We start from the raw sequence: 20,792 nt of genomic DNA, 5'->3' as shown, positions 1-20,792 counted from the left end.
AGAACTTCTTAGTAAAAACCTAATTTTCGAGCTTCTTCCGTTTTCTTAGAGTATATTTGGATTGCGGTGAGAAATAGAGTTTTTAAAGCTAAAAATAGGATTTTAGAAAAAGTTTAATTTTTAAAATTTTTCCTAAAACTAAGTTTTAATCATTTTTTAGGGTAAAAGAGTCAAAGAAATATGTTTGAAGTTTTTTATTAAACATACTAGCTTTATATTTAGCACAACTTTTTAAGCTCCTAGCAGCGTAATCCCAACTTGGAACAAAAAAGTTTAAAAAGTAAATTTTAAATTTTTTACCAAACATACCCGATTTGCCAAGCTGTAAAAAATATTTTTTAAACGCAATTCCGAACAAGTTCTAATCGAGTGGTAGGCAACGTGGCAGGGAAGTCGCTTTCGGCTACAAAAGATATGGACAAACATATTGAGTGGAAAGCTTCAAAAAGTCATAATTGTAGGCCAGCAACTTTTTGAATCTGTTTTCTATCTCAAATTAGCAACTTGGAAAGTGCGTATTCTATTTGGTCAAGTAATTTAAACCACAAAAAAAAAATAATAATAAATAAATAAAGGGAAAGATTTTCTTGCAAGTGCATGAGCCATATGCTGTTAAGATCAGTCCACATCGGAACACGACCAGAGAAAGACAATCAAACACCAGACCACTCAGGTTGCACTTAGAAAGAGGATGCTTTATTATCACAAAATTATTATCCACATTACAATTACCAACAAATCACACATCAAATTTCAGAAAATAAAATAATGAAAATTGATGGGAGAGCTGGATTTTACAAAAATTCCAATTCCACCCACTACAGAGAGAAGCAATTTTCCCCAGAAGCGCTAATATAGCAGGGCCACCTCTCCAGTTCAAATTTAACATTGATGGCCCAGCACATCTTTTTCCTTTTCTGTAGAAATTTAAAAACTAAACAGAAACAAGGAAAAAGAAAAATAGAATAAAATTAATTATGTATTTCCAAAACAAGGGTAACAGCCTTTCATCCTTTCCGTGCCTTCTTCTCTTCCTTTCCTGGCACAAACCTAGGCAGATTCAACAATGTGTTCACACGGGAAACCCCTTCTAGGGCAGACCAGTCTTTTCCCACGTCGGTATGCATTTCCTCCTCCTCTGAGGCAACTCCATTGCTTCCTTCTTGCAGAGCATTACCCGTTCGGACAGTTCCTGAACGGTCCAAACCGGTTGGTCCAGAGAGATCTTCTTTCTCACTGCACGTCGCAACCTGCTCCACAGAAGTAAGCTGCTCTTTTATCGTGGCATTCGAAGCGGTATACGAGCTGTTCGTGTCAAGAAAGAGGCAAACTACAGCACAATCATCGATTTTGGATGTTGGATATTTGTATCTCCAAGCTCGAACTGCTGACTCAACCAGGAACCGAGCCGCAGAGGAACGTGCTGGGGCTGATGCTATAATGTCTACCACCTCTTTGTTTGATAGCACATCCCAAACCTGTTGAAAAAAAAAAAGCGACTTTGATTTTTATTTGAAACTAGAAATAGATATCAAAAGGCAGGAAAAACAAAGAACTAATCCACTTAATAAAGCAAATGCCAAAAGGATTATTAGTTGGCTCTCCTACCCCATCTGTAGCCAAGACAATAAATTCATCCTTCTCCGTGAGGCGCCAATAGGATATGTCAGGTACAGAGATCAGACCAAAATCCTTTAGGCAGAAATCTCCAAAAGCACGTGCCATGGCAAGGCCAGGGGAGTCGTTGTTTGGCAGCCAGACTCGAGCAACCTCAGGTTCATCATGAAGAGCAAAAACACGCCCTTTACACTTCCGGATTCTCTCAGCTTCCGCTGTAAATGGAAATAAAAGTAGAAAAAGACTTGAGCAAGAAGTTGACAACAAGAAAAAAACAGATAAACCAACATCAAACTAAAAAAAAGCAACAAAGCAAGACTAAAATTGATCCCTATATTCTTTCCTTTGTATTTCCTGTTCAAGATTCAAGGTAAATGGAAAAACTTAACCTATATATCAAGAAAGTCAAATCACTCATAAAAGACAATGGACAAACAATAAATATGCAAGCCACTTATCGTGATATCCAAAACCAACAAATTCTATTTACCAAGGAGTTTCTTCAGTTTATCATTGACTCGATGTTACCATCCAAGCCTAGTGCCATATGTTTGTCTCTTGCCAAACAACCACACAATACCACTACGCCAAATCAACCCAGATTAAACGTATCCTACTAATTAAAGAGCTTGTACATTTTCTCCCAGAGTTCCAACCCTGAGCTTAAAGGCCATTCCCATCTGAATCATATATTTAATAGTTACTGTTAGGTCCATTACAGAACTCACTGATGCAGTCATGGGTGTCTTATGCATGTCTCTTCGGTCAACACCCATCAGGGCTAATATTAAATTTTACCCAACTCTTTCATAGATTTGACCTTTGCAATCTTACAACATGTTCCTTAACATCCTCAATAATGATCAACACATTCTACTTTGTCCACTATTTGGAACAGTTTCATGCTTTGGACTTTTATGACATGATAGGATATTTTTGCTAATAAAGCACTGCTATTCTATATATTGAAAAATAAAAGAAACGAAATTGATGAAAGAAGAGAGGAACTCAAATAAAAACCTGTTTTAACCCTAAGCACTCATAATATAAGCTTTGAAACCATATAAGGACATATTGGCCCGACTTCTGCTACTAAAGCACTTCTCACTTCAATCATGTTGCACTTTGGCCCCACTCATGAAAAGCTCTTACATTGCCAAAACTGAAATTATTCTAAAGACAGCAACTTCACCATTCCTCGGAGGCTGCATTATCAATCAACAAACAACACAAAAAGGATCTAAAGGATAAACAAATCTGTGATGGTAAAGTTTGGAGAAGTTCTACGGCAGGTTTCTTCCGAATGATAAGGCTACCAAATGAGGCCTTTATCTTACTGTGAAGTCTCAAGATGCAGCCTTCCTAGTTCAAATAGTAAGAATAGCTTCTGCAACAGATGGAATTCCCTTCAGTTTTTTTTTTTTTTTGGAGGGGGGCTGCCAAAAAGCAATTCAACATTTCTTTTTCATCTTCACACATGGGTGAAAGGTGACCTCAAGACACCAAGTCCTTATATTTCCCATGGAACGAGGCAGCAGAAAAGTAATGCTACAGATCTCCCCCATTATTCCCCCTCCCATCCCCCAAAGCCTATGTGGCATGGTCCCCATAGCATTTGGTGCATGGAGATTGATATTTTTACTGGAAAAACCACGTCACATAGCCTTGGGGATAGGAAAGGGATAAAGGAGTGATGAATAGAATGACTCGACAGCAGAAAGGTCCTCAACTGAATGAAGGAGCCAATTTCTAAACATAGTACACATTTATGAACTCCAATTGTAACTTAAAACTAACAAAGTCAAATTTAATTCAATTGTTTTCCAAAAAATGATATTTATAAGTTATTATTGTTTTACAAAATTTGCGATTTCTTTCTTACTTTCTTTCTCTCTTTTTTTGCTATCTCTCTTCAAGTTTTCTCTCTCTACACTTGCTTTCTGTGAATTTCTCTCTTCACCCATTTTATTTTTTGTGTTGTGCTAACGTTCTTAAGGTGGCCTTTTTGTGCGAAGCTGTAAATTCTGCGGCTCTCTTTTTGTTGGCATTCTATGTGGCAAGGCCTTGTTTGCGCCAATTGTTTTTCCTTCTGTTTGAAGTTTGATTATTATAAGCTTGATTTGCTAAAGAATCACTGGTTGAAGTGATTTCGTTCCTTTTTTTTTTTTGATAAGTAATTGATATACATAAAAAGCGCAAAGGGGCGCAACCCACATACACGGGAAGTATAAACAGAGAGCGCCTAAGAGGGAGAGAAATGAAAGAGAAAATCAGAAAAGCTAATTACTAATGGAGCTAGCCAAGCGGCTGTCCAAGAGTAAAGAGTAAGAAGAAAAAATGAGTCAATTCCTCTATAGTCCTAATAGAATTTTCAAAACATCTAGCATTTTTTTCCTTCCAAATACACCACATAAGACACAGAGGGATCATTTTCCACACAACCGCGCTTCGGGATCGTCCTCCCAACCACCAGCTATCGAACAAGTCCCTCACCCTTAAGGGGATTATAGTCTATGGCTTTTGTGAATGGTTGGGGTCTGTGGGTTTGTGAAGATTTAAGGGGTTTGTTTTGGAGATTTGCTATTGCATGTTAGACATGGGGAAAAAGCAGTATCTGCAATAGATCTTACTACATGGCTTTGCTCTTTTATGCTACATGCCCTTTTTAGCCTTTTAGTACTTTTGTGATTAAAAATTTTGGTTAAGAGGTGGTGGAGAATTTTTCATGCTTCAACCCCGAAATAGTTGCAAAAAGTACCTTTTGTGAATGGTGGATTGAAACTTTTGAGAATTGAATTCTGATTTCGATTATTGTTTTACAAAATGAAATGAAGATAAGATTGAATATTTTGCTATATGTTTTTGTTATAGAGGTAAAAGAAATAATTGAGGTGTAAAGAGATTTTGACCGAAATAAAAGAGTTTTCATAATAAGAAAGAAAACAAAATTTTTTTGAGCTATATTTAAATTTGATACATAGTAAAGAGGAAGAACAATTGGGCTATAGAGTACATGTTAAGAAACCTCCCATTTAAAAGTTAGAAGGAAAAGTGTTGGAGAGAGAGAACAATTACCATGGGAATTGATTTGAATTAAAACAAGGATTTAAAAAAATAAAAAAATAAAAAATAAAAATAAAAATAAAAATAAAAGTAAAAATCCCTAGACAGAGAGAGAGAGAGAAAGAGAGAGAGAGAGAGAAGTTAAAAGGGTTGGGGCAAGATAGATTCCTGGAATGGTCCAAAAAAAAGTATGAATAGGAAACAGGAAGAAGGGTTGCAGTCCTTACATTTTTATCTTTCTGCTTACTTGAAGAGATTCACTCAACCAACTTTCCATGACTCAAGTGCCCAAGACTTTTTTTTTTATTATTACTTACACAAACCAAAGTAGCCAACTGGACAGAATTGTTCTGTTCAACTTTAAACATAGTTTCTTCAGGGACGCTAATTCCATCTATAAAATAGGGAATTTTACCAAGGCTCTCACCAAAAGTGCCTAGGACTTTATGCAAGGCACTCCCGTAGGCCCTAAAGGCAAGTGCCTAACCGAAGGCGCCTTGACTTTTAACCTTTAGAGTCGCCTTGGTAGGACCTCATTTCACCAAAGCTCATCACCTTTGACAACAGCCACACCACCCCCCCCCCCCAAAAAAAAGAATAATAATGAAAATCAGGGGTCTGCCTTCTACAATCTCTATAGCTCTAGATTACAATCATAAATGGGAGAGTAACCCAAAAAGAAACTCTAAATCAAGATAAACTTTAGTTCATGTCTAAAATATATATCAGATATTTCAAGCGACCACAAAGAACGTGATAATGTACAAGTGTTGAATCAAATGTACTAGTAGAGACGAACTTTGAGAGAGAGAGAGAGAGAGAGAAAGAGAGACCTGGAAGATTTGGTTTGAGATCCACAGTCAACTGAACTGAAGTTAGAGAATCATCTTTGTCTCTCGTACCCAATACTGCTCTGGAGTCCCCAACATTTCCAATGACAAGATCCCGACCCTGAAAAAGCAGCCAATGCGCTCATGAGCATGAAGGATATGTCAGAAAATATAAATATGAAAACAAGTTTCCAATGGTGATGAGAGGAAAACCTGCTTAACCAGAGTTACTGCTGTTGTCCCACTACAGAAGCAATCAATACCAGGATGCAATCTCAGTTCCCTGTCCATGACTCTAAAAGCCTTCAGAAATGACTCCTTGAGAATCTGAAAGATCTCAGGATGCTTATCTGCTTCCTCATGATCAATGGAAGCCCTGGATTCTTCATCCGCAGATATGAAGGGAGTATCTTCAGAGTTCATGCTTCCAGCTGTATTAAGGCTGATCTCTTTGAGAACATCCTCACTGGTTATGTTTACTTCCCAGTGGGCACTCAGTCTCAGAGGTAGTGAATCTCTCACTCTCTTTGCAACCATGTGACCATAGGGACCATGGCCATCAAAAACACCACAGAAAATTGTGTCTGTTCTAGAACCAAAATTCTGAAACCCACAGTTCAAGAAAAGTTGGTGAAAGACAGTCCAGCAAGCAAATTGAGATATTAATACTGCTACTAATTTAGGATACAAAGGAAGAAGCATGACGAAAGATATAACATAGCTACTTCTACTGGATATTCTTACTCTGTAGGATAATAACAAGATCAAGAGGTACAGAGAACAATAGAAAAGGCAGTGCCAAAGCAGTAATATTACAAGCCGAATAATGAAGATTATGAAGATGCAGATGTTTCAATTCATCTATTTTTTAAAAAGATTTGAGTTTGATAAATTAAGAAAATACAGAGTGAGATGCTTCCAGTTTCAAAGTGAGTCTCAAGTACGTATCCAATTAGATAAGTACCAAAATGTGTCTTTTCTAAGACATTACGGCAAATAATTGCTCAATAGAGAAGAAATATGCTGAAAGGATACAGTATAACAGATTCGTTTTTTTTAAAAAAAAAAAAAAAATTAGAAGGATGAAATCATCTGATTTCTGACATATATTGCAAACTTCATACACATATTCAACTCAAAAGGGTCTTAATGCCAAGTTTGCCTAAAAAGTGAAAGACACATGAAATGCGCAAAGTAGCCTTTTTTGTTTTCCATAACTAATAAATTTCCCTATGGAATGAAGATGAGCCAAATCTTTTGTTCTGAGACACCGACTCATGATGTCAAATGCGAACTAGGCAAAAAAAACCTCAATTTTGCCAGCATAGAAGTGTGTGGTTTATTGAAGCAACTAAAAGATTGGATAATATCCAGGAAGAAAAATTAGAGAAACTGCAGATAAACGTGCTGCTTTTTCTTGAACGATAAAGCAGAATTTCCTCTAGCTGAATACATCTGTACAACGTAAAGGCAAACTATGAGGATAAGATAAGAATTGAAAAGCTGCACAAATATCTTGATATAAGATTAATAAATCAGCTAAATATCATCAAAGCTACCGATAATTACACCACAATTCAATTGGCCAGAAAAGCAACAGCAAGAAGAGCATATTCATTAGCATTCTAGTCATAGTATGTTTGATATCCTACACCAGAAACAAAACAAATAAATCTAACTACTACTAAACAACAAAAATTTTGCCCAAAAAGAATCTGTAGCATGTGAAGATGAGGAAGAGCTCACCTCCCAAACAAGCATGGCATCCTGGTTGGTCCCTTTCTTGCCTTGTTGGGTAAACAAAGACGCCGCTTCACTAGACCCATTCAAGAACATCCTCCCCGGAATTCGATGTAGCGGTTCATCCCTCCGAAACTCGAAGGAAGAATTCCGTGAGCCAAGCCTTTTCTTCGAATTCTTTCGCTTCCTGAACCCCACCGCCGGGGACAGCGGCGAACCGGGGATAGGGCTCCTGCTTTCTGCAGACAAGCAGGACCCCATTCTGAGGGCCCTGACTATGCTTAATATGCACTCCAGAGGAGCCAAACAATCGCACCCCCTATTCTCAATTGATGGATCCGTCAGAAACCCCTTTGGTGAAATCCCACAAACCTCTCCAATTTCACAGCCTCAACTGAAGATAAATCCGCTGATTCACCTTTTAACCTCTTAAATCAAAATTCTTCAGCAAATCGAAGAATTCACAGCCAAATGATCAGATTAACACGCCGATTCGCCCTTTTTTCTCTCGAATCACAATCTACCGGCGGCTTGGCACAGACCCTTCAGAACTCACAGCCTAATTATCATGCCAATCCGCAAATTCACCATTAAAAAGCTCCCCGGTGTGCACCCAAATCCAGAAAACAGAATTCAGCAAGAATCAAAATCGGAATCGAATTCTCAAAGCTTTCAACCAACCATTCGCAAAAGTTACTTTTTGTAACTGTTTCGGGGTTGAAGCACGAAAAATTGCCCACCACCTTTTTACCAATCTTTTAATCAGAAAAATGACTCAAAAGCGAAAAAGGGCATGTAGTAAGATCTATTGGAGATACCACTTTTTTCCCATGTCTAACATGCAATAACAAATCTCCAAAACAAACCCCTTTCAATCTTTACAAAGCCATCGACTATAATCCCACAATTTTGATCAAAATGAAACCAAATCACTTCAACCAGTGATTCCTTATCAGATCAAGCTTAATTACAATCGAACTGAAAGCAAAAACCAACCAGAATTTGCACAAACTAAGGTAGTCTTGCCGCACAGAATGCCAACCAAAAACAGAGCCGCAGAGTTTACAGCTTCGCACAAAAAGGCTAACCTTAATGAACGTTAGCACAAAACACAAGAAATGGGTTAAGAGAGAAATTCACAAAAAGCAAGTGTAGAGAGAGATAGAGACAGAGAGCTTGTAGAGAGAGAGAGAGAGTAGAATACGAAAAAACAGAGAAAAGTAAGAAAGTAAGAAAGAAAGAAAGAAATCGCAGCCACCCACAAGAAGAAAGATCGCACAAAACCTGCTCTTCAAGACGTGACCTTTAGAAACTGTGAGAGAGAGAGAGAGAGAGAGACAGAGACAGAGACAGAGGCAGAAAGATTAGAGAGAGAGAGAGAGAGGATTAGAGATAAATGTTGAAGGGATTAGACCTTGTCTGTCACTTTCAGAAATAAGTGGGTTAGGATAAATTGGTAAAAGAGTAAAAACAACATTAAAGGAGGAGTGAAATGCAAAATATAAAATTTATTTTTACTTATTTACTTATTCGGTTGTTTTGTTGTTTTTTAAAGAGAAATTATGAACACTTTCTAATTGGGAGTTGGATGACTTGACTTGGTTCAGAATCGACGTTGCCTTTTGCCGATTCATTGGCTTCTATTTCTCCTCAGTTTTTTATATTTTTCACCAATGCCCTTTTGTTCTTTGTTTTTCTTTTTTTGGTTTTTTTTTTTTTTTCCTAAGCTTGATTAAGAAAAAAAAATAATTCGCTCAAGTGATGTAAAAAAAAATTACTGCATAGTTGTTTTAATGATCTAGATTTAATTTTACTCTCTTTCATTAAAAATAAATAAAAGAAGTTTGGTAAGCATAATGAGTATTCTATTAAAAAAATGAATAACTATTCCTGATAATAAAAAAATATAAAATAAAATAGTTATTCATATTCCTATGTTTTTTTAAACATATACTCTTATTGAAATCAAATTAAAATTAATAAAATACCCATATTTTTTTAAAATAATAACTAAGGTTTGTTTTTCTTAAGAATGTGGAACTCTAAAGATTGGCAATAGGTTTCGACCACCGACGACCACCAAATTTCGGTGGTCGACTGCGAATTCAGTGCAACCGAAGGCGGATTCTTAACTTATTTCGGTAGCGGATTTGGACTAATCTCAAGGGTGGCCAGTGGCGGTTTCTAGAGAAAATAGTCTATTTTTTAAGGAATAATTATTCCCCTAATTGTTTTTAGAAGAATGGGTATTGGAAATTGCTATTCTAAGGCTAAAAAAATATAGCATACTATGAAGTGGTTATTATATTCTATGAATATAATCTTCTTTGCACCAAGCTTACCTTTAAAATTAATTGTGAAATTAGAGATTGTGATGATGTAACCTTCTTAAAATACAAGCGAATTAAAAGTGTAAAAAACGTATTTTATTTTCCTCATTTTCTCACAATCCATATGAACTGGAAAATGATAATAGGTTCCAAATGAATTAAAATCTTTTTCCCTTTCACTATTTTTCTTGTTATAAACATTTTGGTAGGATTTGAATGACAGTTGGCGCAAATAAAACATTCTACCAAACCAAACAACACTTCTCAACAGAAAACTTTAATCATTACTACTTGTAGAATGCCCAAATAAAATTCTCAAACAATAAATAAACACCAAAGTTATTGCCTCTTCAATGACAATTAATGCAACCCATCCCAACATACATTTTACATTATCTAATATATATGCACATTATTTAAAAAATTTAAACAATATTTAATGATTGCTCATGCAGCTTTCATATACATTGTTATAGTATATATATATATATATATATATATATATATATATATATATGGCTGAGAAAAGAGACCTTTGCTGAGTCTAAAACGACATAGTTAGTTTTAGACTTTAATTTGCTGGGAGTCTAAAACTGTGTCGGTTTAGAGTCTGTTTGGAATTGTATTTGAGGGCTTAAAAGTGTCAAAATAGCCAAAATACACTTTTGGCAAAAGTTAAAAAATGAAGTTTTTGTCAAAAAAAAAAAAAGTTTTTTAACTTAAAAGCCATATCTTTCAAACTCAATCGCAAACATGCTCTTACACTAACAACTCTCACTGCCGCATAGAAGCCAAAGCCAAATTCATAATTTTTTTTTTTTTTTAAAAAAAAAAGCCTCATTTTCGAACTTCCTCTATGATGCAGTTTTGAGCTTTTTTTAAATATCAGAATGACCCCATGAGACAAAGCAAAAGAAAAATAAAAAATAAAAAATTGATGATTATTATTAATGGATAAATGCATTTTTGACAAATAGCTTCCTAAGTTTTAATACTCCTTGCCATAAGTACAAACAAAAAAAAAAAAAAAAAAAAAAAAAAAAACTAAAAACTAAAAACTAAAAGGAACAAAAACAAATACATCATGTTGCTAAAAAAGTTTGCAGAAATTTGTTAATGTGTCACATTGGTACCAAATAATAGTGTGACACTTAAAAATAAAATATTTAAAAATTACTAATAATATTAAAGAAATAATTTTAAAAATGAAATATTATATATATATATATATATATATATATGATGTGTGTATACCACCCCTGTGCATTTCTTTTCTTTTTCTTCTTTCATTTTTTTTTTTTTTTTTTTTTTTTTATTGAAAGTACCACGTTTTACACTATGATACTATAACGGATCCATCAACTTTTCTAACGATATGAGACCTATTTATTTATTTTAAAAACCCCACAATCTAAGTGCACTACAAAATATACATAGTGAGAGAGAATGTTGTAAAATTTTTCCAATAGAAGAGCTATATATAGCCTATGTGGAGGTAAGAAACCAATGCTCCATGCATTAGTCGATACGGTTGCTACTAGTCATTGCCGAGTAATTTTGTAAGTCTTTCTTGTGTCACTTAAAAAATGAAGTGATTTTTAAAATTATTGTTTGATCAAAATTTAATCATAATCAATCACAAGTCCACTGCTAATTAAGCCACATCATTCTTAAATTAACACACGGACATAAAAAGGACTTCTAACATTACTCGTCATTATCACTAATACCTACCAAGTTATTGAAGTAAGCCACCGAGAAAAGGCCCATGTGGATGCCCTCCGTTAATAAGAATGGATGTATCAAATAAATGAAAAATAAATAAATAAGTTGAAAAAGTAAAAAAAATTACGAATGTACTTTGACATGGGTATGAATTTAAACAAATTAACCCATGTATACTCCATTTATAATAAATTAAACCCTCTATTTAAATCCAATGTTAATAAGAGTGAAATACCATTATTCATCCCTCATCTTCCTAATTTACATTAAAAAAAAATAATATTTCATTTTTCGAAAGCTCTCAATCTCATTTGGCCACACTATTCCACCGTCATCGCCTGCCACTTTCAATGATAGATCATAGTTCCAATATTTTCTTTCTGTCATTCTTGTCATCCATGTGATGGGAGTACTTTATACTATCAGAGAAGGATTAAAAAAATTAAAAAATAAAATAAAGCAGGATACTTTAAAAGAGGTAGATCCATCGATTAAAAAAAAACATCGTCTGGTTTTACACTGAAAATAGAAGAAGTATTAGTTATCAGAGTATGATACAAGCCAAGCTAAATGCTAATCATCTTCTACACCCAAAGCCTAGTTTATTTTCTATTGTCAAGATTTTATTTTTCAAATTTAAATGTTAATCACAACGGGCAAGGGCCGACTTGGGCCAAAAAAAAAAAAAAACAAAACAAAAGGGCCAATAACGAGCCAAAATGCTAACAACGAAAAAAAAAAAAGAAAAAAAAAAAAAGGGACGACTATGGGCCAAGGCTAACAATGGGTCAAACTTCAAAAGGGGCCAACTATGGATTGAGGCCACAACAGGCAAAAAATAAGAGAAGGGGCCGACTTGGGCCTGACGAGCCCACTTGGGCCGTTATTAGGTCGGCACACTGAACCTGACTCGCGTCTGATGTGGTCCACTTGGATAGCTTCTTCTTCTTCTTCTTCTTCTTCTTTTTTTGGTATTCAAATCTACTGTGGGCAGCTATAGAGTAGGAGTGGTGAGCTTTACTATACGCAGATCAACTGCATGTGTCTATAGTTGTGCCTGATTTGGAGGGTGCAATCTGGTGCAACATATACAGGTGCACCTGCGGCTGTAATCTGGTGTGGGTGTATGCACCGGAGAGTTTGTGAGCATAGCTGTAGATAGCATCGAACACCGTACACAGTGGGGACTGTAATTGCTAGAATATGTAGATGGCCAGCGTGGTGCGACTGGGGAGTGACATGTAGATGGTGGCGAGGGCCTGGTGATGTGATCTTTTTGTGTACAAAAAATATCAATAATAAAATTAACCACTCGCAATAGGACGAATACTTGTAGGATAAAGCTATATGGAGGGTGTCAAACCTCAATGACTGCATTGGTGTTGTTATCAAGCTTTTCAAGATTAAATATAACTCAATTTAAAAGATGATTGTTTTGATTTGTTTTTATAAAGTAAAAGTAAAAAATATGAGAGATGGATTAGGGGGTTGATTTCTCCACTAACCGCATAACAATGATCAATTATAAATTAATAAAGAAAATCATAATATGCATGATATAGGGCTCGTCTCATTCGAGTAATCAAGAAAATACCATCATTAAGGAATACATATAATCCATCTTCAATTGGCACAGACCGTTCACTTAACCACTAACCACTAAGATGCGGTATGATCCGTCTTCCCTAGGTATGGATCATCTAATTCCTTAATTTGCTACATATAATCAAGAAAATAGTATAACTCATCTTCGATTGGCACAAACTGTCTACCTAAATTACACTAACTAGGGTGTAGTACAATCCGTTTTCCCTAAGCATGGTCTATCTAACCCTCTTGATCATATGTCAATTAGAACCATTGTATAACATTCATTCATATAATCACAAAAAATATGAAGGCTTGAGTTCAATCAATATAAAAGATTTTCTAAGACAAGATAAGAAATTCATAATGATTGAATATAAACATTAAGATTAATTCTCACAATTATACAACCATCATGCATAATATAGAAAAACCCAAATTAAAATACAATTAAACCATTGTTACTTGGAAATGGCTACATCAACGCCCTATTACAAAGTTAGTTGCTCATCGTGGTGCTGGGATGACCTCCTACCATGAACTTCTCCTCTTCAACTTGTCAGGCCTCTAAAAAGATTATTTATGTTTAAAGCTAAGTACACCTTCTCTTGAAGCTTAAGAGTCTAGTTATAGGGAGCAAACAAGTTATAGAAGCCCTAAGAATCCCAGAAAAATCGTATTTCAATCTCCTAGTCAAATTAGGAAGCATTCCTAGTACAAATTGGAATAGGATTCGTCCGGATTTGTGTTCTTTTTGTGGGACAATTTTGGCATAACAAACATCCGAATTAGGAAAATCCTATTTCACAATGCTTTATATTATTTTGAGTTAGTTTTCCAATGTTACTGGTTTCACCTCAATCCAATACTCATTACAAGCAATATGGTCTTTAGCGACCAAACAAATACCGGCGACACCAAAGTTGTCGCTAATTACTGACTATTAGCGGCAACAATAGTCATCGCTATTGCACCTCATCAGCGGCGACTTTCGGAAGTCGTCGCTGTTAACCCCTTATTAGCAGCGACCATTAGGTTGACGCTAATAAAATTCAATTAGCGGTGACATAATGTCAACGCTATTGAGCGAAAAACAGCGGCAACTCCCATAGTCTCCGCTGATGAGGGATCAATAGCGGCGACTTTAGGGGTCGCCGCTGTTGATATGACAAAAATTAAAAATAAAATAAAAAAAGATTATTAGGTCGCCGCTATTTGGTGGACAACAGCGCCGACGACTATAGTCGCCGTTAATGATGGGTCAATAAAGGCGACTCTATGGTCGCTACTATTGACAAGAGAAAAATAAAAAACAAAAATTAAAAAGTTCATTAGCGGTGACCTAATGTCGCCGCTACTTGGTGGACAATAGCGGCAATAACCATAGTCGCTGTTGATGAGGGGTCAATAGCGGCAACTATGGTGTCGCTGCTATTGACAAGAGAAAAATAAAAAAAACAAAACAAAAATTAAAAAGGTCATTAGCGGCGACTCTGATGAGGGGTAAATAGCAGGTCGCCGCTATTGACAAGAGAAAAATAAAAATTAAAAACAAAAATTAAAAATAGGTCATTAGCGGCGACATAATGTCGCCGTTATTTTGTCCAAACAGAGGCGACTCTTAAAGTCGCCGTTGATGAGGGGGGAATAGCGGCGACTAATGGGGCACCGCTATTTACAAGAAAAAAAAATTAAAAAAAAAATAAATAAATAAATTTTAGGCGATGCTATTGACCCTACATATATAATAGAAAGAAAAAAAAAGGTTATTTCCCAAAAATTTACCTTCGATACCTCTGATAATATGTCATTATTTCTTTTATACTAATTATTGGTGAATTTTTTATTCTTATTTTTTTTTCCATTTTCTATTCTTATTTTATATAAAAAATAAATAAATATTTATTTCTTTCTTTCTTTCTTTTAAATAAAACAAATTTTCCTATTAAATTAAAACACTTAGAAAAATTAATTATTATTATTATTATTTTTAATATTATTATTGAAGTTTTCTATTTATTATTCTTATTTAAATGTTTGATTGATCATGATATGATCAAATGTTCGATCAAACATCCGATCGATTCTAATGAATTAGTTCGATTGATCGTGATAAGATCAAATGTTTGATTGAATATCCGATCAATCCTAGTGAATTAGTTCAATTGATCGTGATATGATCAAATGTTCGATCAAACATCCGATTGATCCTAATAAATTAGTTCGATTGATCGTGATAGGGTTAAATGTTCGATTGATCGTGATAGGATTAAATGTTCGATCAAACATCTGATCAATCCTAGTGAATTAGTTCGATTGATCGTGATAAGATCAAATGATCGATCAAACATCCGATCGATCCTAATGAATTAGTTCGATTGATAGTAATCTTAAGGTTGTGGTGCTAAGGACTCAAATAACAATGGGTAAGGTTTTATAGTAATGTTCTTCGGCATAACAGTTAATTATGTGCATAATGTGCATGCAAAGATTACTAAGGCCATCCCCAATCCCATAGAAATCTACAAGGAAGTGCACTTTAAAAATGATGGGAGATTTGTGAGTGACTACATTGAGAGTAAATATGTAAGTGAATGAAATGGGTACTCATGATAAATACGTCTAATGAACTTGCATGTCTTATTTAGTTGAGGTTTATATGGCTTGTGTAGAATGAAATGGAATCAATAGCAGCAAACTCCGACAACGTTAATACCAGCAAAGAAGACATTGTCCTAAAGGTGCTAGGTGGACACCACTCAGGACATGTTAGAGGAAAGGGTTGTGGTGCCATACCTACCCGGTCAAATTCCTCATCAGCACACAACCACGAAGAATGCTTGGCTAAACAGCTAGAAATTGAAAGGAAACTAGCTGAATCACTAGAGAAATGTGAAAAGTTGGAGGAATCAAAAGCTTCTATGCAGTAATCACAAGCTGCTATGCAGGAAGCACAAGCTGCTTTGCAGGCAGAAATGTAGGAGTCACAAGCTGCTATGCAGTCAAAAACCCAGGAATCAGAAGTTGCTATGCAAGCAAAAATGCAGGAATCAGAAGCTGCTATGCAGGAATCACAAGCTACTATGCATGCAGAAATGATGGAATCAAAAGCATCTCAGGCACAAATGGATAGGCTACTAAAACATCTAGGAGGAGGGTAAGAGAATCTTGCCTATCACTTTTTTATTTTTATTTTTTATTTTCACACACACATATCATGTAATTGTTAGAAAGATCATTGATTATGATATGAATTCTATTATTCCTAGGCTTGGAGAGAGCTCTTATAGATCTCAAGCAAGTGAAATCAACGTCTGAGGGAGCTTTTGTTGTAGTTTGTTTAAGACTTTGTTTTAATATTATAAAGATTAACACAAATTTTGTTTGTATTAGAGTGTAAGAACTTGAAATAGTTTTCTGTTTAAGAATTTGGAGGGAGCTTTTATTGTACTTTGTTGAAGAAGTTGTTTTAATATTATAAAGATTATAACAATTTTGGTTTGTGTTAGAAGGTAAGAACTTCATCCAATTTTTGTTTAAGAACTTTGAGTTAGTGAACCTCTCTTGACATATTTATCAAGTTGAGTAAACAATGCAAGAGAGTAAAATTATATAACAATATTTCATTTTTAAGTGTATACAGGATGGCACGAGTAGAAGATGTGCAAAGAGTTGTGACGCTAAAGGACTCAAATAACAATGGGTAAGCTATTTCAATCTCATTGCCATTCACTTGTTGGTAGAAGTTAATACCATTTAATACTAGAATAGTTCATAACTTATTTCATTTTTTTGTGTGTTTTTTAAACCCTGTTCTAGCAATAACAAAATTGTCTCTCTTGGGTGCCTATTCTAAAATATATATATTTTTATATACATGACACAATCCTTTTCTTTCCAACAAAATCATTGATGCTCTTCTAGTTTTTGATATCTTTGCGGATCAATCCAATTTTGGCTTGGTTGATGTTAGGGGTTGGCAGATTAACCGGTTACTGATTACCGGCCGTCTACCGGTTTCGACCGAACCGATATTAACCGTAACCGTTTAACCGATATTCTTATGGGTTAAAAATTTTGTACCGAAATTCTTATCGGTTTGGTCCGATCCGGTTAACCATTTGTTATCGGTTAACCGTTTTAACCGATAAGAATGGGTATGGGGGAAGGCTATTAACAAAGTTAGTCTAGTTCAGTTGGTGGGGCACTAAAGCACAAGGCTCTTAACCTTGTGGTCATGTGTTTGAGCCGCTACAATGGCCATTTTTTTCTTCTTTTTTTTTTTTTCTTTTCTCTCTTTTCTTTCCCAGTTAGCCACATATTTCTTTTCTTTCTTTCTTTTTTTTTTCCTCCTCCTCCCACACAGGCACACAATTGTCTTTCACTTTTAGATCTTTCTAGTTTCTTCCTCATTTTTTTTCTTTCTTTTCCAGTTTTTCTTCTCACCATTACAGGAGAAAGGGTTTCTTCCCCATTTTTTTTTTTTTCTCTTTCCAGTTCTCACAACATCTGCTCTCACAGTTACAGACCTCTCTTTTAGCATCGAAGATTCAATTCAGGTAAAAGTTTTTGTCTTTTGGTGCTTGTAGGTTAGAGAAGTAGAGAAAAGGGAAGAATGTGAGATTTAGAACTGGTTAACCGGTTTAACCGTGTACCGTTATAACCGATAATTTCAATTAAAATCTTTATTGGCCCGGTATCGGTTAAGAAACCGTTTAACAAAAAATTATCGATTAATAACCGATAAGAGCTAAAACCGGGCTATTTTGACTGATACCCACCCCTAGTTGATGCCCTTCAATTATATTATCTGGTTCTTTATATGTGCATCTCTTTTCTATATGATGTAGTGGTTTGAGCTGCTCTGAGAGATATTATGTTTGAGTTTTCCCAAATGATGTTTACTGCCTAGGAGACAGCACCATCAACCCTATGGCCTGTGGCCAAGTGTTCCTAGCTGTCTCTATGGTGGAAATTATCAACATCCTTCTAGTTATCCTTAGAGAGGAGCATATGGTGCTACCTAATATATTCTTTCCGTCCCAGACACTAGGTACTTTGATTGAAAGGGTTCATCTAGTACTATTAATTTTATAATGTTGCTTGCTACACAGACTTTCTTAGTAACTCTATGGACTGTATTCATGTAGTACTATTGATTTAAAATATGTTTAGTTTGTATTGTATTTATTTGCCCTAGTGTTATGTGAATCACACCCTCAGAACCAGAAGTTGCTCACTTATAAATCTTCTGAATCAAACTTGATTTCTCTATCATCTGTCTATTATAATCTGTAAACATTGTTCTAGATTTCATCTGAGAAGTTTCTGGTTTTCTACATGTTGATGCTATTTAATCACCAAACTATAGCCATAACTTCACATAGATTTCATATTAAAATTTTACTTGTCACTGAATATTAATAATCCTGTTGGAGATGAGCTTTATGGCCTTTTTTCTCTTCCTGTCTTCTAGCCAAATTTTATTGCACTTTTTGTAGCCACTCAACCTGTCCCAAGGCCCTTTATTCTTACAACTCCTGCCCTATCTATATATGTTTACATTATCATAAGTAAACCATTGTGTGCATAATCATTATGATTAGTACAAACAGCTCTGTGATTACTTGTTAATGGGATAGATCTTAGATGTTTGTAAATTTTTTATTTATAGGTTTTCTGTGCTTTGGGAAAGGGTGGGACTTTTCATTTCTTCTAGTGTACTCTTGTCATTGAGCTGTCATAGTTATGTGAACGAGATTGTCTAGTTCATTTCTTGTATGCAGTTCCCATAACTGCATGCTCAATTGCTCATTATAAGCGTTTTTTTTTTTCTTTAATCATTAGCGGCGACAACTATATATATGTTTTAAAACATGATTAGTGGCGACGCTAGGTCGCCGCTATTTACTTATTATTTTTTTATTTTGCTAATATAATTAGCAGCGACTCTAGGTCGCTGCTATTTATTTATTTATTTATTTTAATTTTTTTTAATATCATTAGCGGCGACACACGGCCCATTTCAAATTATTTTTGCGGCGACCCAAAAAGTCGCCACTATTTGGTATTACCATCCAATTACTAACCAACAAATAGCAACGACAGGTCGCCGCTATTTTTTGTAGTGACTTAAGCAAAAATTTATGGTCAAAATACTGAGACGTGTGCAGAATTCAAATTTGAATTCAACCCGATTTTAACTCAAACTAGAAAAATTCTAATTTAATAATTTCTTTGATTTGATAAAACTTAACCACATCATATAGGTCCTCTATTGTGATTGGTTAAGCTTAATCACATCTTCTAGGTCTTCTCATAGTGCGTTTTAAGCTTAAAATCAATGATATTTCTTGTATCTTTATTAAATACCTGAAAACACTAAAACGACACAATATTAAACAAATAACAATGAAAAAGAATTAACATATGCGAGTTAAGGGGCTTGAATGTGCAACATTCGGCGCTTATCACACCCCCAAACTTACATATTGTTGGTCCCTTAGCAATACAAAACTGAAAATAAACTGAAAAACAACAAGATAAATCATTCTTTCGTGGGATGTACGATTTTAATTACCGTATACAACAAGCCTTTTAAACTCCTACGCATCCTTAGAGGACGAGTGAAATCTCGTGAGGATTTAATAGGAATGATACCCACAAACATAAAATTTCAAATTTACCCTTAATTTCAATTGAAAATAAATAAATAAACGAAAATTGAAGGGTAATTGATCTTTTCAGTGGTTTCTGTTAGGGTTTAATGGCAAAAATTGACGAAGGTGGATCAATTGCATCAAATTGAAAGTTTAGATAATAAAGTTGAGAATTTTTGAAATTTGTGAGGGTCTTCTTAAAACACATGGTAGTTCAAGGGTCTTAATTTTTTTTTAATTGAAGCTAACATTTTTTTTTTTTAATTAGAAATACCTTATTTATTTTAGGGTTAAATACTATTCCAGTATTTGTGGTTTGCACCAAAATCAAATAGCCACTTGGGTTTTCAAAAATATCGCAAATGATACATGTGGTAAGCCAATAAACCCACTTGGTACCTCTAGCAAGATTTTATTAAGTTTTTTAACGGAACGCCATATCACCCTTACATGTGGGCGTCATGTGGCATGGTACTTGGGTTTTTGGGTGTCACGTAATATTTTATTTAAAAAAAATCCAAAAAATAAAAGCTAAAAAAAAAATTAAAAAAAGAGGAAGAAAATATGTTGGGGTGGTCGAACCACCCCCAGGCCAAACGGGGTGACCGGCCATCCCCTATACCCCAGCATATTTTCTTCTTCCTTTTTTTTTTAATTTTTTTTTTTTTAATAAAATGTTTCGTGACACACAAAAACCCAAGTACTGTGCCACGTGGCACCCACGTATAAGGGTAACATGGCGTTCCATTAAAAAACTTAACGGAATCTTGATAGAGGTACCAAGTGAGTTTATTGTCTTACCATAGGTACCATTTGCAATATTTTTAAAAACTCAAATAGCTATTTGATTTTGATGCAAACCAAAAATAGTATTTAACCCTTTATTTTATAGTTCATGTCCCTTTTGAATTCAATACCGGTTCCTAATAGATCGCTCAATTAACTTCCAAAGTCTGCAATCAAAATTCCTGTTGTTTAGCTTTTGCGTAACGTGGAACCAAATATTAATTATTTAAATAATCAGAGACATCCTAAAACGGATTTAATAATGCTTAAAAGGCCCACCCGCCCATATGAATTGAAGCAGTATGGTCAATATGTTCGTCTCTAGAAGTTGAACAATATAATAATATTATACAAGACTTTTTCTTCGACAACATTATATTATATATATATATATACATGGCTTCCTAATGCAATGAGAAACATGCACACTCTTTCGAAGGGATATCTAATTCTAC

General features: G+C 34.9%; 1 protein-coding gene across 1 annotated transcript; it reads right to left on the bottom strand.

Moving 5' to 3' along the window:
• Positions 1 to 674: 674 nt before the first annotated feature.
• LOC132168750 (probable protein phosphatase 2C 33) lies at positions 675 to 8,604 on the bottom strand. Its single transcript, XM_059579785.1, has 5 exons — positions 7,257 to 8,604; positions 5,724 to 6,113; positions 5,514 to 5,631; positions 1,609 to 1,832; positions 675 to 1,478 (listed from the first exon to the last, which is right to left on the bottom strand). Exons 1-5 carry the CDS (start codon positions 7,509 to 7,511, stop codon positions 1,008 to 1,010), a joined length of 1,458 nt encoding a protein of 485 aa, XP_059435768.1. The 5' UTR covers positions 7,512 to 8,604; the 3' UTR covers positions 675 to 1,007.
• Positions 8,605 to 20,792: the final 12,188 nt, after the last annotated feature.

This window comes from Corylus avellana, chromosome ca2 (genome assembly GCF_901000735.1).
Source record: "Corylus avellana chromosome ca2, CavTom2PMs-1.0".
Classification (NCBI taxonomy): domain Eukaryota; kingdom Viridiplantae; phylum Streptophyta; class Magnoliopsida; order Fagales; family Betulaceae; genus Corylus; species Corylus avellana.
The sequence above is the reverse complement of the archived record's forward strand: the minus strand, read 5'-3'. Positions and strand labels throughout refer to the sequence as shown.

Bases quoted from the DNA above. Each gene is read 5' to 3' on its own strand.
- LOC132168750 (XM_059579785.1), bottom strand. From the start codon at position 7,511: ATGGGGTCCTGCTTGTCTGCAGAAAGCAGGAGCCCTATCCCCGGTTCG. The intron at 6,114-7,256 runs GTGAGCTCTTCC...TGTGGGTTTCAG, and splicing joins ATGCCATGCTTGTTTGGGAG to AATTTTGGTTCTAGAACAGA. The intron at 5,632-5,723 runs GTTTTCCTCTCA...CTGCTTTTTCAG, and splicing joins CAGTAACTCTGGTTAAGCAG to GGTCGGGATCTTGTCATTGG.